At 42.1% G+C, this 26588-nt stretch overlaps 2 protein-coding genes across 2 annotated transcripts in view; one reads left to right on the top strand and one right to left on the bottom strand.

Moving 5' to 3' along the window:
- The window catches only part of LOC128767692 (dedicator of cytokinesis protein 2-like), a 102962-nt gene that overhangs the window by 18473 nt on the left and 57901 nt on the right, over positions 1 to 26588 (bottom strand). The window contains exons 26-27 of the mRNA XM_053879913.1: positions 23826 to 23968; positions 20037 to 20132 (exon numbers count right to left, since the gene is read on the bottom strand). Of these exons, the coding sequence (XP_053735888.1) occupies positions 20037 to 20132; positions 23826 to 23968 (239 nt within the window). The remainder of the gene's footprint in view (positions 1 to 20036; positions 20133 to 23825; positions 23969 to 26588) is intronic.
- On the top strand, positions 2960 to 20349 carry LOC128767693 (protein INSYN2B). The gene is made up of 4 exons (XM_053879914.1): positions 2960 to 3171; positions 10205 to 11886; positions 14900 to 14974; positions 18187 to 20349. The coding sequence occupies exons 2-4, from the start codon at positions 10451 to 10453 to the stop codon at positions 18368 to 18370; spliced, it is 1695 nt and encodes a 564-aa protein (XP_053735889.1). The 5' UTR covers positions 2960 to 3171; positions 10205 to 10450; the 3' UTR covers positions 18371 to 20349.

Below are 26588 nucleotides of genomic sequence, written 5' to 3'. Positions count from 1 at the left end.
CTTCCCCTTGAACTAGATACTAAGTGGAGCAAAAAGGATGATCCTTTTTTTTTATCTGTTTGACTGTGTGTGTCACATGCCATATTGCTCCATTTTCACCTGATTGTTCTCCCTCATCTCGCAAACGGCGTTCCAGACCCTCATGTCTCATGTGTTTCTTCATCAACACATGCACTTGGTCCTGACATGAGCGGGCACTTCAGGGACGCCATGTGTAAAGCTGCTAACAGCCACGGAAAGAGACGTGTGGGCCGGTTCAAGCAAAGTCCTTTTGCAACAGAGGAGAGATTAGTGACAAAACAGGATGCAGATTCTGAGTTTCCTCTCCCTTAATCCTCCTTCGTTCCCCTTCAGTCTCAATCCATTTGTCTGGTGACAACATCCGACTTGAACGGTTTTAAATAGGCTTCGGACGCGACATTGAGAAGAAAAAGTCGACAAACAAAAAGCTGCAGATAACGTTGGTAAACAAATCTCATTCAGACTAAAAACAGTTTACGGACTACAGTTTCTTGTCCAATTGTCCACGAGTGGCAGGATGATTAGCATCCATCACTGCCATGATAACTATGGAACTCGGCAGCTTTTCTTCTACCGCACCAATTACCATTAATTTCAGCAGAGAGGAAATCAGATGATGGTGAGAAAAGTTAATCATCCCCAGCAGACTTTCGATGGCGCCAACAGTGACAAGGGATTGATGCAAATAAATGAAATAGTTAAGGCATTAGATCTGACAGGATGAAACGCTGTTGTCGGGGAGGAAGTTCGATGAATGTGAAACGTGCTGAACGCTCTATGTTTTTCTCTCCGCATTATAGCCTTCGATTTGTCAACGTGGGACACGGATGCTGATGCATCACGGCAATTACTCAGCATTGGTCGGGCAGTGCAGCTTTGTTTGACCTTCTTTGATCTGCTAAAACTTTCATTCTGCTCTTCTTCTTCATTTCCCATCAGGGGTTGCCAGGTCAATTCAGCTTCCTCATCCTCCTCATCTCCATCTGCAACATTCCTTATCGAGCATGCCTCCTGTCGCTCCTCTCTATAGGCCCAAACCATCTGAGCGTAACGTCCCAACCCTCGCTCTCAAACTGCCCCTATGATGCACACATTTTTAGTCTCGACTTACTTTAGTCACACGCAAGGTGTATTTTCAGCTAGAGACGTGAGTCTCTCTACTCACTCCACTGTTGTTATGTCTGTGCCACTGGCAGCTTGACACGTGAGCTGCCCACATGTGGAAAACGTGACGGACGCACACGTCATACCCACGTCATACCCAAGACGCAGCAGAAGAAAGCACACAGAAATATTTCCAGAAAAAAAAGTAAAAAACGCACAATGACTTGGATACATAGCTTTAAATCTGATTACCAGTTTTGAAATAGGAACACATTCAATTATTCGTTACTGGAAAAAGTGGTTAAATAACAGCAATAAGTAACATGTTACCAGCATCACATTTAGTGAGGAGTGCATGAATACACAATACATCAAAGGGAGGAGATGAAACATCTATTTCTAATATATACAAGGGAACAGGCTTGCAGAGAGGATGAGAAATCTGAGGTGATTTAAAGCGCATGTATTTCTGTACATTACTTATTTTGCACTCCACTTCTGCCTTTGAATGCTTATGCAACACATCCGAGCTCATTCACAGATTGTCACAAACACTATTTCTCTTGATTCATCACTGCTCACATTACAAGGTCAGACAAGCTTAAGAAACACTGATGCCAGCAAGCGCAGACGAGCAAACACAGACAGGAAAGTTAGTGTTTCTCGTCTGTCACGAACATGAATCCATCCTGGCCTCATTCCAAAACACTTTCCTAGCAGGGTGTGCAGTGCTTTTGCTGTCTGCAGTGCAGGTTTCACACTTCAAAAGATATTTTTAACCATTAACCCCTCACCTCAGAAGGAAAAAAAGGGCTGAAAAAGCTCATCGACGATTGAAAGTTGATGAGATTGAGTCAGAACTTGATCCCGCATTAACAATGAAAAGCATTTGGCGATCCTCAGATGCATCCACTACTCAGACAAATAGATGCTTGAGTCATACAGCTACTGTGACGTAAGTCAGGTATTAACATGGGATGCATTCACTTTCTCCTTTTCTCCCTTTTTTGGCCAAATATATATCATAAATTAAATTGTAATATTAGATTAGACTAGATAGCCTTCGCTATTAAATTAAAACCAGATAGTCACGGTTTCTTTGAACCTCTTATCTATTTGAAAACGAATCCCCAGCCCTCATTTAAAGCAAGCCTACTCTTCTGGAACCCGGGTTTTAAACCTTGAGCTTTTCCATTAATTACAGAGAGGCACCAGCCAAATATCCTCATCCTTCCTGCAGCACCAGACGTGAGGAAATTAATTTTCAAAGATACAATTCATGCCAAAACAAAAGACATTCACTATGAAGCATAATTAACATGCTTCTGCTTTGTGTTTTCATTCGTCTTCCTGTCGACCACAATGAGCTCGATCGACTGGCTGATAGCCTGAAAAAGGAAGATGAAGATATAAGAGGCTGGGACTGAGGTAAAGTGGGGCACGGAGGACAGCCACAAAATAGCTGGGAGGCGAACCAGAAGCGATCGGGGACTGGACGTGACGATGAAAGAGTCAACGATGGAGCAAGTTCAAGCACAGCAACTTTGGTATAAATAAAGAGTCGGACGGAAGTGTGTGTTTTCATGTGCACGGTCGTGTGTGTTTGTTTTGATTCTGGCACAAATCCCGGCTGCAGACCAGGATGAGCTGCCAAAGAGTCTGCTGCCATGTCAGGGTCAGCGAGCACAAGCACACACGGACATCCACAAACTCACACTATGCAGGACTAATGACCAATAAACAAAAGAAAAAGAGTGAGAGTTTTGCTCGTGATAATGACAGCAAGGTTGAAAGAGAGACAGAGCGAGGGAGAGGGCGCGGGAGAGTGAGCGAGAGGGAGAGTGAAAGAAGGGAGAGAAAGTGAAGAGGGAGGACCGCTGAGCTCTGTAAGCATGCGAGGATCAACTGGATGATTCAGGGAGAGAAACAGAGCCGTGGAGGGTCGTCGGAAAACATAACTGAAAAGTAAGGGATTATAAAGGCATCACTTAACAGACTGGAGGAAGGACGAGTCAGGTGGATCAAAGGAGAGGATATTGAGAAAAGGTAAAAATCAATAACACACTTTCTTGTATGCATGAGTGCAATCTCTTCGAACATGACTGGCATCTGGTACTTTCTCCTGGGTTTGTTTACGTGCCAGTTACATGCCTTTGCTGCATCTGAAATCATCAACCTTTCTTACAATCTATGAATCACCATCTTCAGTCTGTGTGTATTTCAATAAATTAGAACTTTCCTTTCCTGCCAGTATTCAAACCCCTGTGTGTGTGTTGGTGTGTGTGTGTGTGTGTGAGAGAGAGAGAGAATGCACGGATCTGTTGCCTGATCGCTATTAAAAGCCTATGAACCAATCTTCAGAACAGCTCGTGTCGCTTTAATATGGGATTATAATGCAATAACCCTTCCCTTACACACTAATGCTGCCCTTGTGGATCGCCCGCCGCGTGTGTATGTATGAGACTGAACATGTGGGGGCTGGAAAGCTGGGGCTAAATCCGTCTATGTCTACGTCTATGTGATCGCCACACTTCATATTTTTATAACTCATTGGAGCCATTCAAAGCACCTAAGCAGCGTGTGTGTGTGCATCATGGATTCAGAAAAATAATAACTTTAGACTGCTATTTCAGATGAGCAGGTCATTTCGTTGACACATTCCACATATAAGCAGAGTCCATGTATACACAGACTAAAGCAGTGCCATAATGACTGCATCTCTCCGGGGATTGTTGTTTGGCTTCAGGTAATGCAGCTGAGGATTGCCAACTGTATCTCGAGTGCCAAACAGACAATAGAATTATGTTAGAGGGTGTCCAGAATATGGATATGAATCCTTCAGCAATCATATCAGCGATTTTTAATGAGAAATTTCAGTAATTCAATGCTTCCAATTACATAAGTAATACACAAAAACCACGGAAAATTCACCAAGAAACCTCAATGAATACTTGAAAAGCAAAACTTTGGGATGTTTGTCGGGCGATGAGCTGCACCCTGATGTGGGTACAAATGTGTGTGGGCGCTGGTTTGTTTATTCATTTGAGCTTGGGTGTGTGTGTGTGTGCATTAGCATGAGCAGCAATGGCACTAACACAAATGAGAGGAGAGAGGGCATCAAGTGTAGAAGCAATTACTGACGGCACAGTGAACCGAAATGTTCAAATTAATCTACTGGATTGATGACTAACAAATTAAAATTTATGGTGCTAGCCAAGCGAGAATTGCTTTTTTTTTTTTTTTTTTTTTTAATGTCAATGACGGTACAATTTTTTTTTTATGTCACTGTCTGTCCTACTCTTCTCTTTCATTTAGACAGTCACATTTTTTGTGAATTATCATTGTCAAACTTTGGCTCTGTTGAAGCCTGTTGTGGAGAGTAAACCACAATTTAGCGTTAAAAATCTACATTTTTAGAGACGTCAGTATCCAGTCAGTTTAATTGTAAAACGACTGATGTAATCTGACTAAAAAAACTGACAAATGAGCCATGAACATGAACTTAAGATATGCCAATGTACATGGAAAATGATCATTAAATGTTAAAAGTGTACCATACTTCCATTCAAGTGTGGGCAACCTTATTAAAATAAAGCTGTAAAGGGAACATGTTTTCAAACCATAAAAGCTCAGACACAGCAAGTCTTGAAGTGCACTTTTAGCAAGTTTGTGCGACTCATGAATGACCCATGAGCAGTGTGCGAGCAAATGACGAACATGAAATGAAAGACATGAAGGCCAGAAGGACATGTGGATAAATAGGGTCGATGGGAAGAGGGCAGTGGAAGCACAACAGTGGAGATGATGGTGGATAATGACGGGGCGACTGGACAGGACAAATTGAGGGATACAGTGGAAAGGTGAGATGAGATGATGGAACAGAACAGAGGAGCAATCAAAAGAGGAGGTGAAAAATTGATGGGTCTGGTGAGGACAAAGCTGGTAGTCAGGAAGAGGAGAGTGAGGAACAAACCAATCCCGCGCGCACAGCGCTCACCGGGAGAGTTAAGTCTGGCCACCGTTACAAGAGACAATTGCTTCTGTCCAGGAACACTTGTGAAGCCACACCATCAAGCTCCTGAATTCAGAATTCATTTATTTTATTGGACTTCAATGACATCCACTCAGGTCATGAATTACCAGATTTCCCTCAACCATTTTAATCTGAACTCCCACCAATAAACAGCAAACCAACAGGACCAATCGATGAAGCTGGCATGTTTTTCATCAACGTGTCAATGCTTCAAACCGTCCACATGAACAGAAAGTCAATAGCGTTTCAAAAAGGTTAAACAGATGTCAAATAAATGGCCAGTATTTTTCCTTACTACACAAGTACTTCATAGAACAACACAAGTGTGACAAATGAGTTAATAACGCCCATCGAAACAAAGAAACTGAGCCGGGGGGAAATCTCCAGCTTTGAAATGGATAAAGAAGTGAAAACTGCAATGGCACATGAAAACTCATTTCAAGTTTACGTTGTGATATATTAAACACACAGTCGCTGACTGAACTGGCGGGAAAAAGACAATATATTTATCACATTAATGCATCACACTGCAAAGTAAAGTTCATGAGCATTTTTCTAGCCTCCACCTTTCTGGTGGACTCAATGGAGTATGGAATTATTGACAGACAATCTGTTTCAATTTGACCACCGATATGAGCTTTTGGGTTACATTTCTTCCGCCTAACTTTCCTGGTCCTTGATGTTGATAGCAACATCATAGCTTATTTGACGACTGTTGGCGATGTTGACCATGAAAGTGTCCGTAACGTTCACATATAAACTGTTTTGGTGGAATAAGGAGTTTAATATGAAGCCAACAGTCTTAATTCAATGGTTCCCGATAAATAAATCTGTGCTGTAAAAGTATCCAGTACAGCACTTTTGTACTTGCTGGTCTGACTGGTTTGACAATATCTGCTATTATCACTGAGGCAGACGAAATCTGCTCCAAACAAAGCGCCACTGAGAACTTCTTAAATTTTAAATCTAAAAAGATAAATTGCATATTAGTCTGGGGTGTCACACATTGGCTTTCGCTGGAGAAACATTGGCCTTTGTATCAGCTGGCACTAGGAATTTGAAGAACAGCGGGCCTCCCGCATGCTCCAATTAAACTGATGTACTGCACAACAAACAGGGATGGAATCCAATTTTTTTCAAAGAAAAAAAACAGATTCCAGCTGGGATAACCACTCACAGATTGGACACATTTTATAGGTGATTTGTAATTGATATCTTTTTTTTCATTGCACTCAGACAGCAACACATCTTTTGTGAAGGTTAAAATCTGTTCATGATCAAGTACAAATTTACCCCCAAGCACTTTTACAAGGTGAAAACAATAACAGCAACATGCTGTGTTGGTAATAAACATTGCATGCAGGGGAACTCTGCAGTGCCCATGCTAATCGAGTTCATCTGCGGAGAGTCAGTGTTGACTTTCAAATACAAACGAATAAATGGGCTGATTCGAATTTTACAAATGAAGGCGAGACTATGTCATAAATGAATGAGCTCAGTTCAAGCCACTGGTTCGCTGACAGAGCGAGTTTCGCGAATACATTGTGCTGCAGCCCTTGGTGTTTCCATAACTGCTGAGAGCCTCGACGGCTGACAAGATTCTTTTTGAAACAAGTACATACATCTGCTAACTTACGAGTTCATTCATTTCCAAGGACCAGGAATCAGTTTGGATCACAGTGAACGTTGACCTAAACGTACTTCAAAGGATCGTGTGAGATCAAAATTGCTGGATGATAAAGCACATACAGAGAGAAAACAAAAGGCTTTTTGGCGGCCCCTGGTGGCAAAAGTGAGTCAGTTGCCCATTGGACCAGACAAATACTGTTTAGCCTGTAAAACGCTCCTCATAAACTGCTCGCGTGGCATGTTCAAGGTTTTGGACCAGGGGTGTCGACACGGTCCAAACAAAGGGCTGCAGTGGGTGCAGGGTCTTGTTCAAGCCAACCAAGAGGACACCTTTTCACCAGTCAGTCTGGTGTTGCTTGTTTCAGATGAAACCTCATTGGTTAAACTGTGTATGCTTGTTCGGTTGGAGCAAAAACCTGCAGCCCTCCAGCTCTTTGAGGACCAGTTTGGACCCCCCTGCCTAAGACCATGGTTCAGTCTGCATATATGAAGAAACATAAATTCTCCCTCAGGGAAAAAAGGACAAATTTAAGATGGCACTCATATCACCTGAATGTAGACTTCTTTTCAGGGGAGAACCGTGATATATTCATATGTATTAAATTTGATTTCAAATAGGATATGGAATGTGGGACGATTAAAAAAAGGCTGCAGAGGCAAGGGATGTGAAAGAAGGAAATTCAATTGAAGATGAACTGAAAAAAAGATGTGAGAAATTAAGAATGTGATTATAAATGAAGTTCATTGAGAAAGACTGCAAAGATTCTATATGCAGCTCAATAGAGACTGGCCATATTATGAGATTTGACCAGATCTACTCATTATTTTTGTCACAATTTCTGACCAAATGGCAAAGAAACCTTTCAGCGATTATAATGTTCTGAACTGTACTAAACACAACAGCCAATAGCAAACTACAGTACCCAAAATGCACCAGCGGCGCTGTCTCAGGAGGTCAATAAATTGCTGCAATTATTCTGATTTGGGAGTTTGTGGGTGAGTAATAGGGAGCGAGATCTGCAGTGTGATTACAGAGCAGTAAAGCAAATCTCAGCCTGTTAAAAATCCAGCACACACAGAGGCGCGCGCACACACACACACACGCGCGCACACACACACACCGAGGACCCATCAATCTTTCGTTGAAAAATGAGGCTCACCTTGAAACGACAGGGGACTCAATTCACTGGAGCATTTAGCAGCTCTGTAGCGTTTGTTAGAAGTGGAAACACACAGCCACTCATATCCAAAGACAGGTTTTCTTGAGTTGAAATGGAATCCGTTGACAAGGCTACACGGCTTATAAAGCAGACTTACAACGACATTCACAGACCTTTTTGAAGTGGACGCTTGTCTGAGCATATGTGTGACCCCTCATCGATTTTTGAGAGCAACGTGTGCAGCATTGCAGATCTCCTTGCGCATGTCCTCAGTAGTTCTTATGTCGGAGTCACTCTCCCCAGGTATCAGTATTCTTGACCACTTTTTTCCTCATGGAAATTGCCCTTTATCTGAATGACTCTTCCACCCCTGCACTATTTCCACCACCTCTTTGCACTTCAGTGGAACGTTCTTTCGCTGTTCCTTTGTGTCGCCTCCTCATCATGCCTCAGCCAGCATCTCTGCAAGCCCATCTCCTCCGAGCTCATTTCACACAGCCAGAGGTGCAATGTGGGTGAGACGCGATGATTAAATATAAAGACAGAGTGGAAATGAGGAAGCGATAAAAACATCAAATCAAGGATTGACTGACTGAGGAAATTGGATGGGGATTGAAAAGGTGTAACAGGAAACACAGGTAATGGCGGAATGAGAGACGAGCTGTGTAGCGAGTGTAGAGGCCTGGTAAACCAATTAAAGGAAGCAAGGTCTGCGAGAAATAGATGCATCAATGTGACCACAGGACAAATGTTCCCAAGGAGATGCAGCCGCCTTACACAGATTTGGGAGCTCACAGATGCGGAAACGGCCCAGTCACCATTCCGAGTTGGAAAGAAAAATTGTTTTTAAATCAGTTTAAATGATATTTCTAAAGTCAAATACAGAGTTATTCTCTATATATGCTCTTAGTGTAAGCAGTAAGTGGTCTAAAGAGGAGAGAGATGCAATGATTTCAGCTAATGAAACTGCTACATCTCAAGCCATCATATGCGGTTAATACAGCAGGAGCGTAAATGAACCCTGACAGCCTTTTGAAGACAAATCGGAGACTCAAGTTCAAACAAAAGTCAAAACTGTGCGCTCAAGTATCAAACAGAGTATGAACCAGCTATCAAAAAGTATATTTGACAGGGTCCTTCCCGTCTCAAGTGAAGTGGTTCAGGTGTCTAACTCGAGGCCGGCAGGCCACATTTGGTCACAGCCAGAATTTCATATTGTGGACAGGAGAAAACACGACCACCAGTTCAAGCGCTTACTACAGTTACTTGTGGGAGAGAAAATAAGTTCAGTCTGGCTTTGGATTCTCTCAGTCAGAGCTACTTGACTTGACAATGGTGTGAGTGAGGAAGTACAATAAGTGATTGACCCGGATGTAGAGGCTATAGCCACTCAGAGACACACATTTTCCTCTCCGACTGACCATACAGCTGGAGCTGTTTCGAGCAACCACGTGACAACACACTGACAATGTATTAGCCAGTCCTGTAGTAGGCGCTGTAAGGCTCTCACAGCTAACTAAGGAGACGGAATTTCAGGGAGAGAGAGACGAGACAGACAGGGTTTTGTCCTGGACATGGTTGGGGTCTTGGATTTCGTGTGTGTAGACAGTACCAACTGCGGCGCTGTTAAATCTAAAAAGATAAATTGCATATTAGCAGTCTGTGTAATTCTTAATCTAATTCCGAGAAGCATTGGCAGACCCTACTGAACAATATGATTTGCAACGCTCCATAATTATATTGCACTAAAGGATATTACTGGCCAGAAAATGTAACTTTTGTCTCCATCTAATATGCTCAAACAGCCCCACAACTCGATATGTGCCAACAGAAATTAATGGATGAAGCTCTTTAGTGAGTCCACTTTAACCACTATTTATTTCAATAAAATTGTTGCAGTGATGACCACAATGACCTGGCAAAAAAAGTGTACATGATGATGTCTAAATTACGCTTCATATTGTTATTACTGACTCTTTTGTTTTTCTACCGCATTGTAATTTGCTGTCGGACCGATCTTAGATGACAATATTTTCATTTACGCCTGTATCAACGCTATGTTAACAGCATAAACACACACAATATTTGGCCTTCCCTTTTTGTTTTTAAATTAGGACATTGGGATGCTGCAGATGTGCCTGCCAGTTAATCAGCTTATCTCTCCTCTGGTTGTGAATGTTTCCAATATGTTTGATAAGACTTTGAGCAAACCTAAACTATTCAATGGTTTATTTATTTCCCTGTCATTTCTCCCCAGTGATCCTCATTGATGGAAAAGTTGCCTGCTCTGAAGCTGTGGACATACATCATGGTCCATTTGGCTTTGGCTGAACCTCAGAAAAGACTGTTAATGGGGAGATACTGAGAGTTTACATCATCGTCGGACGTCAAGCATCCATCTTCAGAGTTTGTACTTAACCTTTCTGTCACACTGTGGCTGATGTCATCGCTCTCCTCATATGTTCTCAGCCCCTCAGCGGGCTGAGAAAGTCTGCTGAGGAGTATGGGCAGGAGAGTGGCTGACCCAACGAATCCAGTGCCTGCTCTCGGGGTTCCCTTGGCTGGAGGGAGATGGGGCCCGCTGTGCAGTGTTGGTGTGCAGACATCACCGGGTCTGCAGATTTTCCACTCTCTCAAGAAACAAGGCATCCAGACGACGCCCAAAAAACAACCGCTCGCCGTGGAGGCTCCAAAGAAAGTGGACACAGGGAAGTTTGTCGGAAGTGACAGCAGCAGTCTGCCACTCTCCAAAGAGACATCACAGAACGAAGTAAACAGCGTGACACAGGACGACATGGGTTCTCAAGGATCGGGCAGCGGAATTTACTGCCAGATTAGGGCAGTACGGACAAATCCAAAAGACACCAAAGGGAAAAGGACAGCCAAGTACACAAATGGCAGCGTTGTGGCATCAGATGCGCTGGGAGGAGTTTGCAGTGAGGCCACAGAGGGACTCGAGCCAGCCCAAGAGAGGAGGAGGGTGCAGTCCTTACGAGGAGAGGGTCAACGCTCTGCATTAAAGACGGGGAGTGTTTGCACGACAGTGCATGCTACGCCGCCTCGACCCTGCCGAATGATGCCAAACTCCCAGGCCCCCCTCTGTGCGACATGTGGTCGGAGACGATCACAGATTACACCGTGCACCGGAGCTTGCCGCAGGAGGGTCAACCCTCAAATCAGCGCCAGTCAGACTTTACCAAATGCTGCAAGCAGGCACGGCGTTGGTGCCAACCAATCGAAAAAAGAATTTTCTTTGGATTCACAGCCTGCTACCAAAAACCAGGAGGTAGCAAAGAAGCCCACACGCACATCAGGAAAGGCGTCTCAAATACCACAGTTGTCGCACACAATACCAAAAACGCAAAGCTCACATTCGGCACACGTGCCGCACACGCGGCTCGATAGAAAAGACTCCACGCTACAGAACAGACCCCACTCCGCAGACTTCACCCACTTTAAGGACTCGGCCACACAGACAACAGATACACAAGCTAGCAACACACATGACATCACAACCAGCGCACAGGTGACGCACACCTGCGCAACATCAAACGAAAAGCAAGACATTCAAACAGAAGACAAAAAACAAACCCAGAACACAAACTGTAATCCACTTGAAAAGACCCTTGAAACTGAATGTAACAAAACGCCACCAGTACCACCAAAGAACTCCACAAAGCCAAACTCTTCCAAATCAGACACACCGGTGGCTCTAAACAAAAACACTCAGAATAACAATCAGCCTTGTAAGACTCATATGACAGCTCAGTGTAACGGCGCCCCAGCTGGACTGCTGGCTGGTAAAACGGTCCAAGCACCCCGTGGGCTGGAGATGCAGCTACAGACTGTGGAGGAGAGTCTTCTGTCCAACCAGGAGAAGATCAAGGTGTTACTCAATGTCATTCAAGACCTGGAGAAGAGCAAAGCCCTCAGTGAGGGGTGAGAACACTCAATCATTTCATGAGAAATCGTGTTTAAAACTGAGCACTAATGCAAGGAAAGAAACAGGTATGGAGTTTTCAGGAGCTAGGCTGCATCAAGAGATGAGCCGATTTGAGATCAAAAGTCACAAATACAGACAGGCTTTCATTTCTGAGTAATACATTCTAAATGTCAGGTCTGTGGAGGATTGCAGCTCCCTTCAGAGCGTGTGTCATTTCATATTGTAGGAAGATGTAATAGCATTGTGAAGTCAACAGCATATCCTCTCCCCTCCTTTGTGTTTCCACTATCTTGTGTACCCCGTCTCCTCTCATTGGATTACTTCTCCTCTTCATGTTTCCCACTTGCCTCAGATTCACTTTAAAAATACATTACAATGTGATACAAATGTCAGAAAAATTGACTGATGCGACAAGTACGTATGACAAATTAATAAATACATTACAGTTTAAGATGCGTAGTAAACCAATGCAAGATGCAAACAGTTTGTTCAAAGTGATTCCAAATCACATTCTCTTCTGCCAGAGCCTTTCCAATACATCAAACTGCAATGTAGTGCATCCTCAATTCGGTCTGAAGTAGGAGTTGGGGAACAGTGCAGTGAAGTTTGCTTCAGCTCGACAAAGATATCTTGTTATTTGAAACAGCATTCAAAGACATTCAATGACTATTATCTGGACCCGTGGCCATATTCAAACCTTTTGTTATGTGGTGACCAGATGATTTCAATAAATTAATAAAGATGATAGGAATATTAATTTCCAATGAAGGTATAATGCTTTTTCCATTTAAGGTCAGTTTTTCAATTTGGGAAATTGTATTTGGGATGAGTAATTCCAAGCAATGGACAGATATTGATGCGAGGCGAAAAGAAAAGTGCAGGCAAGGCGGAACAGGTAGAGTGGATCCTCACAGTAACAAAAGAGTTGCTGCTCAAATAAGTTTCATAGGAAAGTTAGAAGCGGCAGAGCTGAAGATACTCCTGTTTTCCTTGGCGGTCAGGGGCCATAGTAAATTAAGGCATGAAGATACATTTAGGAAGGATGTGCAGGTTTGGGTAGAGGAAGGTGACTTGCTGTGGCAAACCCTGATGGGAAAAGCTTAGAGACAAAGAAAATAAAGCACAAAATCTTCCCCTTTTTCCTCTGTCTTTGTGGTTTTCTGGATCTCACAATTTTGTCTTTCTCCTTTGATAAGAATAATGCTGTTCCAAAAACCACAAAATTACTACAATTACGCTGCTTCTTCGCTTCATCTGCGCCTCTGCCGTACGGAAGGTCAGCAGCTGTGCCTAAAATGACTCATTTCTATCAGGGGATTGAAGATTAGGCCTCACATTTAGAAAAAGATGCTTGATGTGTGGGTGACCGTGATTAATTGAAATGCATTGATACAAAAATGGATTTTGGGCATGAAAGAGACTGACGACAAAATGAAAGGAGAGACACGGCTGTAGACTGAGAGTGGGAGCAAGAGAAATTAGAGGGAGGGAAAAGAGGCTAAAAACCAGCAGGGTAATAATGATGACTTGGATTTGATTGGGAGCCAGATATGGGACTCCTTTAAGTGGGACACTGTGATTAAAGTTGGGCTAAGCTAACCATTGCCAATGTGCTTCTTCCCTCAGATGCTTGCATCCTTGCCATCGATTAAAAGTCTGCACGACTGCAGGCCACAACCTTAACTATGTATCTGATAACCATAATGCATTCAGTTCTAATGACTAAATAATCTGCTCCTGCAAAAGAAGTTTTCCTTCACCTAGTGTTGAATTTAATTCATCAGGGCAACATTTTGCAACATGCACTTTCTCAGGCTTCAACATTAAACATGTCAAAAAAATAAGAAAATAAATATCAATAAATATTTAATGTGCTTTTTTTCTAAGGGATATTGTGCTCATTTCTCTGGTGCCTTAAGCATCTGCTAATGCAGTGATCTTATTTAATACACCTCGTCACCCAATCGAGAAACTGCAATGGCTGTCGGGAACCACACATCAATATTTCTTTAATATTCAGTTCAATTGTTGACCATTATTTAAAACAATCAATGTCTGGCAAGGGTACACATCGGGAGCATATGCAGCCATCTGTACTTGTCTGTATTGAATATGATCACACTTGAGATTAAGATGATGCCTTTGGCGAAAGGCCCAGATGTGTGTTGTTAAAAAAAAACGATGATCAAGAGAAACTTGGAATGTTGTGGGTAACCAAGTTAGTTGGTGAGCAGGTGCGTCTCTGTGATGCACTACTCGTAAACATCCACAGACTGAGTCAAGTGGATGCTACAATATGTCAGAAAGGTCCTGAAGACAATTTAAAAAATATGGCATGACTCAAAGCAAATCAAGTGAACCAGAAACAAGTTGGCTGGCCTTTCAGAGAAACAAAGAGTAGGCAGTTGACTGTTTGGGTTCTTGCCAGTTCTTGTCTTGCGGAAGTGAAAGTGTTTGTAGTTGACCCCGATACTGTTTGTTTTCAACATAGTGACTGTGATCTACATATATAGCTCTTTTCCACTTCTACTTTCTATCACTATCATGCCATGAGCAAGCATTATCAAAGTGAACAGTACAGTGCAGAGAATCCTTTGACATGAATCTTGTCATTATTTGAAGTCACTTACTTTGACTGCCACTCCAGAGTGCAATAAAATCCTCAATTTAATGGACTTAATTGTGTCAGCTATAAGTAGGTTACGGTGCTTCAGACACAACGTCTGCTCCTCTCTGTTTCCTGTTGAATCACAGCAGAAGGAGCTTGCTGTTCAAAAGCTCTCAAACTGTGAACAAACTGTTAAGAATCAAACGGCACAGTTGGTAAGCACCTGAAGAGCATGCTGAAGCAAGGAGAAACTACAGGTCTCAGAAGAGTGTGGTCCATGCACCCAGAACTCCCTCGATAAAACTCTCTTTCTAAATGATACTGGACGCCATTGCCAGTATTTGTCAGTGGTAAAATGTGACGAGTATTAATAGAACCTGTATCCATCCGTTTTTCTGCAGACGAAGCTCGTACAGAACTGGACAGGACATAAACAACTGCTCCACCTGCCAAAAGACAGCTTGTATCATCTACAGGTAAGCTGAATGTGATAATGAGCTTAGCGCCTTACGTAACCAAGAACTGTCAACTCATCCGATCCCCAAAAGCTCTGCCGCCTTCCATATAATTTGCCAAGTGTGCATTTTGTAGCCTTCACAATATTCAGCTACCATTGTTTCCCTTGACTTTTTCAGGTGAAACACTGACTCAGCACACCATTGTTTTCCAGCCGTTTAATTTTTCATTATCTTTTCATCCCGTGCGTCCCTCTGGCTCTTTCAACCACGCTCCTAGCGATCCTCCAGCAAAGCCACATCCATACTTGGCATGAAAATATTGTTTCATGCTAAGAAAGTTAGTAACCTTTGCTGGGCAAAACACAGCTGGATTCATTTATCCTTTGTCTGTCGCTCATGTTCTGTAATAGTTTAATGCCCATCGTCCAACCCTGATGCACGATTAATGGTTTGTTATTACGAGCCCTGAAAAAAATTCTGGATGTTTTAACTGGCACCATACAAAGAATGGAGCAAAATGTTCTTTACAAAATATAAAGGAACAGGACCCACTAAGTCCAGGACCAACAATGATCCATACGTCCCAAAAAGTGCACTCAAGTGCAAATTGGAAAATCACACTTTTCACTCTCACAGTTCCATTAATGACATCAATGAACAAGTTATGGCAAGTGACACAAAAGGAATGCAATCCAGGGTGCAGAGTTAAAGACACTTGACAACTTGCAGTCCACAACCAGAGTCACAGTCCATCTGAGTCTTTTAACTATGACTTTTTAAGATTAGTTAAGGTCATGGTTAGAGGTGTAGAGGCATTCCAGCCAAACAGGAGGAAAGGGCTACCGTCCACTATCATCCTGGGATTCGCAAATTCTGGGTTTTTTTAAAAAACGTGCACATGGAGAAGTGGATGGCCAAACATGTATGTTATCGCTCATCAAAAATATTATCAGTGTTAAGATTGATTATTGTTAACACATTGACAACCCTGATATATTCACTTTTTCAAGACTTTTCTCCAAATACATATGAAAAGAGTGTATAGATATTAATATAGATATTCAGCATCCTAGCTGTGAGTCTAGTGACCCACATACATTGTGCTCCACGCTCAATTAAAGATTGTAATTTGACCAGCCAAAATGTTTTAATGCCCTTTACAAACACTCCTTCCTTTTTCCAATCTTCCTCTGCACTAACCTCCTTGTAGCCCTAAAGCTACACTCTCCAGAGCATCTCTTCACACCCCTATCTGCTCCTCTACTTCACCCGTTTCCTCCTCTCTTGATGTTAATTACAGCGCTGCTTTTTTTGTCATTGGAGACTTGCAATCAACACTAACAGAAAAATACAGAGCACAGAGCGGAAACACGGAATCATTTCCATTGCGCTATTATCGTCGAAGCCACTGTTACCCAGGGAAAGCACAGGGGCTAATGAAACATCAAACTGTTCTAAAATGCCTTTGCTTTGGGTGGAACAGACGCTATTATAAGGGCACTTTCAGATCGGTGGAGTTAAGTGTTGGATCCGACAGCAAAGATGTCAAGCTCAGCTCACTTTATATTCAATTAGCTGACGTTATAAACCAAATCTTCTGGTTACATCAGCTGATTCCTACAGTGCTTTGAAGTTCTTCCTCATTTTTAAACTACACAGCTGCAGTACAGAAGAGTAAAACGCCCAACGGGGCATTTTCAATGCAACAGCATTGGTGAAACAACAGAATACTGCGACACAATTTCATCCTTCTCTTAGCCTGTCCTGGAAAACACGGGCGGATGTTGCTCTGCTGCCTAAGTTAATGTACAAGAAAGGTCAAGGATGAGTGATCTCAGTGTCTGAAAGCATAACAAAAGCACATCTGTGATGACGGGGATCTCCAAGGACGAGCGACACAGGCAAATGTCAAACACAAATGTATTCACCATGGCGAGAGCACTTATAGGCCAAGTGGGCTGAACCACATCATAAAACCAAAACATCAGCTCAGTTTTAAGAATCTCTTCATCACGTTTTTACAAGATCGTGTTTTCCAGGATAATACCAGACACATTTTTACTGTAGGTAAAATAACATCGCCGGGAAATCAATATACCTGTTAATATTTTAGAAATATTCTTTCAAACATTCTCCTCTTCTGATGATTACATTAAAGAACCAAACACATCCATCAAAAGGTGCGCCGGCTGAAAACAATATCTGACTTAGTGTGCGTCTCCGATGAATCATTTATTCATGGCTTCATCCATCCTCGGAGCCCAGAAGAGCTTTTACTTCTTTGTCTGTTTTTTTCCTCGCCTATAACTCCCTCCATCACTGCTATCTTTCCACAAAGGCAGGACCGTGCTCCCCAGATACATGCATTCCACTCCATCCCATCCTGCAGAGCTCAACCTCTATCCCTCCGTTGTCTTCTCTATCCTCAAGCAACCTCTGAATCATAAAGCTCACCTTTCTTTCAAGAGGTTAGTCATCCATATTTAAAAGGACATTAGCTGTAATATATACATCCATTCGACCTACTGCACACTACTATGGTGAGTAATGGGGTAAAGTGAAAGGCACATACCTTATCCTTTTTTTTTTTTTTTTTGTTGGCTTTTCATCACCAAAACCAGGCTCATGACAAAGGCAGCCATTTGCCCTTACACTGACCACTCTATTTCCGTGACATAAAAAACAAAAACAAAACAATAAGTAAAAGAAAAAAAGGAACTTTTTGATGCAGTGACCAGCAGGGGTGGACACTTCAGAGTGATGGTGTGGAAATTTGAAGAGAAATGAAAGGGTGAGGTTGCATGAGAGGAAATGAAAGCCAGGATGGTCGGCTTTGAACCTACAGGAAGATGAGAATTAACAAGATTGTTCTGGTCTTCTTCCTTCGGATTTTTTACATTTTGCAAAAACCTACTTCTCTCTCTTTCTGTCTTTTCAAGTGATTTTCATTTGCCTTCTAGAAGAAAAAGCATGTTCCTCAAAACCTGAGTGAAATAAACACTGCTTTGAAGACACACCTCTGAAAGTTGGCCTCTCTATCTGTAAGACATACAGCCATCTTTCATTTAGGTTTGAAAAGTTTGCATCTGTAATCTCATCTCCACAAAAAACTGCTTTCAGAAAATCAATCATGCTCAGTGGGATGGTAACTTTTATCTATTTGTCTGAAGTGTGAGCCAGAAGCACAAATATGACTCATGTCTCTAACCATTCTACTTTCGCTTTTGCAGTGTAGAACATGATTTTCGGACGCAGGAGGGACGATTCCAAGGTGTTATGGACTACTTGGAGGGAGATTATGATGTTCCCGCACAGACTCCCACCAAGTCTGCATCAGCAACGACCCAGATCAACCGCCTCAGCACCAAGAACCGGGTGAAAAAGCTGCGGAAGAAATGCTTCTGGTGGCTCTAATGGATTACAGACAATCACGTAGTGTTGAAAAGACCTGTGGAATCCAGTTTAACGGAACCCCTTTGTTGGTGCAGTGGCTTAACATCTTGTCAAGTGGGAACCTGCTTTCACCGACAGTGAAAAATGAAGAGGAGCTAAACAGAATTTGTTTTTGTTTTTTTCCAGAATGGTAAGAGGACTAACTTCATGAACTATAGTGAGTTACTTTACTTCCAAAACAACTGAAACGGGAAGCCCTGCCATGTGCTTGATGGAAGCTATGATTGACACCGAGGGGGGCTGTCTAGACGGACTGACAGCTGGGTGATGGGTTTTATTTAAGAATGGATTGGAGGCTGCTGGCAGGAGGGGAAATTAAAGCAATAAGTGAAGGAATAGAATGCGTCGTAAATCTAAGTTGTGCTTTTTTTTTTTTTCAACATGTATAAAGTTTTTAAGGAGCAGTTTCAATGTAGCTTTGACAGGACTACAACGAAGGCCGAAAATATACAGTATGGAAGCTCAGGAAAAAGGAGACATTGTGTTTGTGACTAGCAGATGATCGATGACCCTGTCAGAGTGGCCTCAGAGAAGACGTTTTTGATCACATTTTAGCCAAAATCCTTAACATCGTTTGACATGATTAAAACCATCTTTAAGTGACTCAGACATGTAACAATAGACATATTAGAAATGCATATAGAATATGCAAAACTAACAATGAACCGGCTGAAAACAAAAAAGTTATCAAGATAGTCAGAGTCACATTCAGTGAAGACACTGTGATTTAAAAGAGTTTTGGATCCATCAGCTGAGATGGCTGAAGTATAGGACGTTTTGAGAAACTTGAACTCAGAATATAAAAAAAAAAGGCACATATGTTTGGACATTGAAAACCCATCCGGACTACAATAGTGCAGTACCCTGGAACGTAAACTAAAATGATGAACACAATACAATACACATTCCAAAATAGAATCCCCTTGATGCTTAAAATGTAAGTGTTTAACAAGTCTGTTTGACTACAAGATCAAAAAATGTGAGGTTTGATACAGATTTCTGAAGCCTACTTAACCTAAAATAATTAAAAATATCTAACCTGAATTCAATTCATTCCACTAGCTCTTAGTGTGAGTAGCATCTTTGATACACTTCTGGATGTTTTTATTTGATGTCAATATGAACTTCGATGGGAAATCTATGAAAAACAACCCAGTAAAGCATGAGACCCAATTTTGTAAGTCAATTCTAATAAATACTTTGTCTTCCCTTAGTGTGGCCCACTACAGAGAGCACAAAATAAACACGTACTAGAGACAGAATAACAGTCATTAAATATGAATCTCTTCAACAGCAGTGACAGAATATCAGTGTTTAGAGGATAAAACAGAAGCGTCTGACGATAAATATAAAATTTACATGACGGCCATTGAAGTAATTCAGAGCGTTAACGGCAGGCTTTACAGCTGCATATGGCAAAATGTTGATCGAATTCATGGACGACAGGCTGCTTTTTAATCAATGTTTCCATAACTGTAACTGAACCTGTGTGCGCTCCCACAAGTGTGTTCCAGACCTTCCTCTCATACAAACAATAAATGTGTCTATTTTAACAAAACACGCTGTTGTTAAGGTGCTTGGTGTCGAGAGTGCTTATTGTTTGATAATCAGCAGAAGAGATACTTACAATCAGAGCATGCTCTCGGCCCATTGTGATGACGGTCTGGTTGATGATTCTCAGCAGAGACACCACAATGTCCTGGATATGTTGAAATGTCTCACCCTGGCAGCAGATACAACATAGAAAATGGGATTAGCTGCAGTGCTTCACAATCTGGGGGCAGAAAGTGTAAGGATTTTCTTGAACTAAAAACAACTCAATAGGAACTTGAAGAGCACTTAGAGAGTGTAAACCTCCGCCAAGCAGCTTCAGTCCATCCCCAACACAATCTCCCAATGACAAAGTATCCTTCTTTGGACATACGAGCGAAAACGGCGCATTTTGAGCTGTTCAATGTAGATAAAAGAGTTCAGAACATTAGTTTGTCTCGATGTCAGTCTCAATGCTGGACCGCTTCTAAACTAGTTTAGAAGCGATCCTCACGCATTTTTAAGCTGCGTGCACCGCTGACCTTTCAACAGCGCAAACAGGAACCGCTGCACCCACGACTTAAATTGACACCGACCGACCGACTTAAGACTTAACCTAAATTTAGTGGGCGTTCTGGGGCGCATTATAGGCCAGAATTTATTTATTTATTTTAACAAAATGCATTTTTATAAATTATGAGTTATGAGCATCAATCAACTGACAATATTAGTCCAATACATTTTCACCATCTCACAGGGCACAGTGTCGAAACCTCAATGTATTGAAGCTCTAATTGTGTTTCAATAAAATCCAGAGAGTCAGCAGAGCCTCTCATGCCAGATATGCCGGACGCCATCTTTGACCTGGTTATATATTCATGCATAGAGCAGAGCCAGTCGCAATTTGACGCCCACACAAGTGTCGCATTGCCTGCGAGAGGTCCGACAAGGGTAATGTCAAACATGGCAAATTGGATAACGCAAGGTCTCCAAGGGCCGTGCTGACGGACAGTTTTCATTTGGCTGTTCTGTTCAAGCACAATTTTATTTGGCTTATGCCTAAATTACCTCTCCAGAACAATTACAAACCTAATTTAAAAGAGGGGCCACACTTTTGTTTTGGAGGAACACCTCGAGGCTTCCCCACCTGGTCCTTTTTTTTGGGAGGGAAGAAACAACTGTTTCCCAAGTCTCTTGAGGATGACCTTCTAAGAAAACCCATTTCAGCAACAGAGGTCTATGTGCTTTTTCGGTCAAACCCAGGAGTAAGAGCAAAAGTGCCTCTCTCTTTTGAGGCTCAGCTGCTTGATGCAGTTAATCTTGCCATTTCAATTCTCCATTTTAATTCCTGCCTCACTGAAAAAAGTCATGTGCCTTAGTGGTAGAGCACAACATGGATGTATAAGTGGTTTATTATCACACAGTATCACAATTCTTACACAAACTGATTTTGATAAATCAAAATTCTGTACAGAAAAAATGAAATGCTTAAATATTGTTAGTCATTTTGCCTGTTAGCTGTCAGTTTAGTGCAAATCACTTCGGGGCCCAATCGGAGCGCAGACAACGTTATTCACCTTTGCTTTGCTTTGCTTTTGTGCGGCTGTGATCTTTACCCAGGGCTGCTTCAGATGCTGCACACTGCAGGATCGCACACCAGCATGCACCGGCACGAACACACACCGCCACGCAAACATCCGCACACAGGCAACGTGTGAGGCGAAGGCTCAGCTGCTGAACTCAAATGAGCCTGAAGCGCCTGCCTCTATAGGTATTGTGGATTAACAGAATCCATAGATATCTCAGACGAGAAGCAGAATACAATCTTTTCATCTTGAAGCAGAAAACGTTAACGCTCAAGTCTTAATTGTACCAGGCAAGCTAAAATCTGGCAGCGGAAAAAAAAACGCACCTGGTTTAAGAGTATGTGTGAGATGCTAAACGCATTTCCTTGCTCATCCTCTTATACATACATTTTTGTTGCAAATAATAACAATCTCACAACAGGAACAGCTGCCATCAACATCCTATTTCATCACTACTTTGATTTCTGCATCTCCCCGTAGTTCAGAGACATCTGGGGCCTGACAGCTTAATTGTGAGCCTCCCAGACAGGGGAGAGTAATGAGAGGGTAAAGAAAGACGAAGAAAACAGACCTCCTTTTTTCTCTTAATGCAACCCCGTCTGAACTATCTTACTTAAATGGTCAAGATTTTACAGACGAGAGCCAAGCCTTTAGAAGAGCAGCAATAGATTCCAATGACCTTATTTCAGCTAAATTCATGGCTCAGAAGAGGATGTTAAAGAATGAATGGATAACTTTGATTTAGACCAGTTCAGGATCGACAGATTGGCCTCCCAACCAGAAACCCTGAAAGAGGATTACACATTGCAAACTGTTCACGGTGGAAGTGTTACAATAAAAAACGGTCTACATGTCTTTGCTCTTTCCTTTGCACTCAACCAACCAAGTTAATCCTCCCCAATTCAAACCACTACATTTATTACCTCTGTTTCTTCCCCCTCCTTGCCCCCAGCTTAAGCTTTATAACAGCAGTTAAAATCCACAACCTCACATCTCAAGAGAGGCGCCCAAATTGCGGCAAACAATTATATGTACCTTTAAAATGTGTTCAGGAGCTTACCGGATTTTGTTTTGACAGCCCAACAGGCAGGTAGACACGTAAATAACAAACTCAATTAATTTCTAATTGGCCAAGACCTGCTTCACTGCTCAACTGGGTGACTAAGGACAAAACAGCCCGAGGCTAATAAGTTGGCTCTGTGAAGACATGGTCCAGTGGTGGGGCTCACAGCGCTGAAGTATTTAAAATTCGTCCATACATATAGCATTTAATTGGCTCTCTGAGTGAAGTAATGTTGTCATCGGCATCAAACGTTCTGCACTAGGTTTAAACAGCAAATCGGACTCCATCAAGGCTGAACCTGTTGTCTGAGTTTGAGCAGCAGGAGAATCCAACGCCAGCGCCTGCCCTGAATCAGAGACACTCATTGAAGTAGCTTGTTTTCACTCTGAATCAATTTGGATTTGATTTTATCAGTGTGCTATTGCAAGTAGAGACGCAATAAAAATCTGCTTAACAGCTGTTGGGAGTTATCTTGTTGACTTGTGTGTGTGATTGGGGAAATTGCTACAAAATCCAATCTGTTTTTTAAACGGCTTATCCTCAAGTCCATTGCAGTAGTTGGCTGAAAATTGAACATTTGGGACAAGTGGCAAAAGTACACAAAGTGTGGACCATTACAAGATCACAAGGATAAAGTTGCAGGGGGAGAAAGACGGGGAACTGACTGAGCTTTCAAAACAATTGCAGTGCAAAAAGTTGCCTGCTCGCCTGAAGTTAAATTCATAAGCATTAGCATCATCACCTTGTTGCAGAAGATATTATGATGGTTTCCTCCCTCTCCGGGGAGGTAATTAATGAACAAAAGAAATCACTGGCTTGGCATTGACAATATTTTTAAATGAATAAATCCCATGATGCATATTGGAAAAGAGGTCAAGAAAATGTTGGGATGAAAATAAATGAATTGCAACTCAGCGCCTTTGAACCGTGAATATAACTGTTAGGATTCATCTCACCGCAATACAAACAATGAAGCACACCTACACTGGTCCTTCCTGATGAAAAACCACACATACATATGTGTAAAGGAGGGAAAAACAATTTTCAAATCGGACTTGTGAATAGGAAAGGTCAGTCATGCATCACTGCCTCAGGTAAAGGGTGAGTCAAAACCTGTGTGACAGATGAGCGTTGGTGACCAGAATTCTTCTCCGCCGCATGTGAGGCGAACATGGCGTTCGCTGATTCAGTCCTAAGTGGAAATGACAGATATTTGTTGTTCTCCAAAGCATCTTACCACATTGTTCCTGCTGAGCACCTCCAGAATATTGTTCAACAGCTCCAGGCTATTTCTCCTCTCATCATGGGGCCCATCAGCCATACAGGCAAGCGCCACCCTCAGCTCCCGCAGCATCATGGGTAATAGAATATCACGGCACTCTGCAAACACAGGAAATATCACTTAGGTAGCAATTGAAAATATCTAAATTTGATAACTTGATATAGAAAAAACATATTTCATTGAACATCAGTGATTGCTGCCATGAAGGACCCACCCAAATATTTACCATAGACTCAACAAAATCAAGCTTCAGTCCACAGTTCACAACAGACTCACATCAATCATCTGTCTTTACACATGAATCACAAAAGCCTGCTGCTTCCCATCTCGCTGATTAATCCTAATCCCTAGTTCATTTGGCATTTGCCCAGTCATACGTCTTCATGGACTCAATCCCGATTTGCTAAACGCTGGAACACCACCTTCTTTTTCCCCCCACAGAATGTCCTACACACACAGACTTCCCCTTGTCTATCCTCTTCATGTCCTCATCCACCACTTTCATAAACCTCCTCAGTTGTACTGTTATATCCATCTTGTCTTTCCTCACGACATTCAAGACTGACCTCACTTCACTTCGTGTCTAAACTTCCCCACATAAACTGACAATGTGACACACTCCTAGTCACACACGCTAAAGCCCCAGTATCTTCATCACTGCCACTTCTGACTCTATATCCTGTCTTATTGTCAGAGCAACTATCCCTCCTCACAAGACTGAATTTATTGTTGAATATTCAAATGTTTCAGTAGTTTTTGGGAGTAAAATTTAAAAAGAGTCTAATCTCTTATGTCGCATGTCCAAGTCATCAGCCACCTGAGGAAACTGAAGCACAATGAGGCTGAATACTGTTGCCTTGTGCGAAGACAGAAGAATGGAGGGATCGATTCATCTTTGACAGTCATCTCAAGTTCACTAGCCACTTTAAAACATAGAAATTGTCAGAGAATAAAGCCTTACTGTTAACAAGTTACTTTCCCCTCACATTTGAATGCTTTTAGTTAGATGGCGGAAACACGATGCCCATGAAGGTATTGAGATTTTTATTGTAAAACTATTTTCATTTATTCATTTTTCTTACCACTCACTCAACAACCAAGGTCAAGCATGTACCTCCTTCCAAGCTCCTTAGTATCTGCGTGATATACCGATCAATAGAAACTGTCAACACGCAACCACAGGATGATAGCATTGACAGAGAAAAATAGCCACCCAACATTTCTAGTTACTGGTTGAAAGATATACAGAGACAGGTATATTTTTCATTTCTGAACAGTGGATTTTGGGGACATAAATTCGAAAAATCATTCAACAGAGCATTATGAATGTCGCTACATCACAAAACCGCTGATACAGCTGGGTTTCCCAACACTAATGCTGTCATCTCACTGTTTGATGTTGAAACTGGCAAGGCAACAAGACAAATGACGGCATGTCCTGAAGATAAAGAAGGCTGTCGAAGTTCACATTTCTTCTGAGAATGTGATGACGCCAGCAAGAGCAGGTGAGTAAAAATATGGTGTTGCAATTCTTATGCTGACATTGCCACCTACTTGCTGCTTACAGGTTGATATATATATATATATATATATATATATATATACACAATTGATACTTCATTTTCTACAGTGAAATTATCCATCAGATGAGATTAAAAGTTGACCTGCCATTTCTGCTTGGAATATTATTCAAGAAAGTTTTAAGGCCATAGGCCTGGGATGGACGTCTGTCACAACATATCGTACGTGCCAGAAGGTGGGCAAGAAGGCAGATTGATGGGACACTTGGTAACCTACAATAACCATTTTTTGTCTAGCTGTTGAAAAGATCCAAGGACTGTTTGGAAACCAATACATCAAGTTGTCCACATTCAAGTGGAAGCTGGGAAAACGGCCATGTCATACAGTGTAGCCCTGCATTAAATATCTCACACTGCTTCCATAAAAGGGCATTAATGAAGCGGGTGGGTGAAAAGTCTCTTTCAATGACCTTGACCGATGCCATTCTTCACATCTCTCTCACTCTCTCTCTCTCCTTCTTTCTCTCTGCCCCCTACCAGTCCACATCTCCCTTTCCTTCAACCCATCATTCTTGTTGTAGCCTCAGGTATAGAGAAGCCATTAAAAGCTCATCTGAGCTGATGCTTGTTAGCTCCATTATTAACTGAGGCAAGAGGGTCCACCTGCTGAGCAGACTCTTGTCGCAACATTCACTTCATCACAAAGACATGCAGATAAAAAGTGAGGCCAGGAAGAGGAGAGGACTGACACGCTGCTTAGAGGAGCCAACCTCACATCAGAAAGCTTCAGATATGTCACCTGAATTGATAAAATACGGAGTTTTGGAATACTGTATTGTTTAATCTGTTTAATCCATGAAGCATGGACGCCACATAATCTCTGTTGCCTATCCACACCAGATGGAAATCAAATTGTATTGTTACATTGTGAAAAATAATCTGTGTCCTCTGGGAGCACGATGGAACATTAAACTTTGAAAGGGCTCGGTTCGCTGGCCAAGTGACCTCTGTGCCACCTGAATCCATTGAGCTGAGCAATAAAACCTGCTGGTATCTCCTGAAAGCTCGGGTGATTGAATTTAAAATTGACAGCAGGTGAGGCTATGGACGGTTGCCCAGTTGAAAAATGATCTGTATTCCAATGATCACAGTAAAAACACAATGCTACATTGAATAATTTAGCATTGTCTTTCTAGAC

The sequence above is a fragment of the Synchiropus splendidus genome, chromosome 11 (assembly GCF_027744825.2).
Source record: "Synchiropus splendidus isolate RoL2022-P1 chromosome 11, RoL_Sspl_1.0, whole genome shotgun sequence".
Taxonomy (NCBI): domain Eukaryota; kingdom Metazoa; phylum Chordata; class Actinopteri; order Syngnathiformes; family Callionymidae; genus Synchiropus; species Synchiropus splendidus.
The sequence above is the reverse complement of the archived record's forward strand: the minus strand, read 5'-3'. Positions and strand labels throughout refer to the sequence as shown.

Excerpts from the sequence above, each read along its gene's own strand:
- LOC128767693 (XM_053879914.1), top strand. The coding sequence starts at position 10,451 with ATGGGCAGGAGAGTGGCTGACCCAACGAATCCAGTGCCTGCTCTCGGG. Across the intron at positions 11,887-14,899 it reads AGCAAAGCCCTCAGTGAGGG|ACGAAGCTCGTACAGAACTG; the intron begins GTGAGAACACTC and ends GTTTTTCTGCAG. Across the intron at positions 14,975-18,186 it reads ACAGCTTGTATCATCTACAG|TGTAGAACATGATTTTCGGA; the intron begins GTAAGCTGAATG and ends TCGCTTTTGCAG.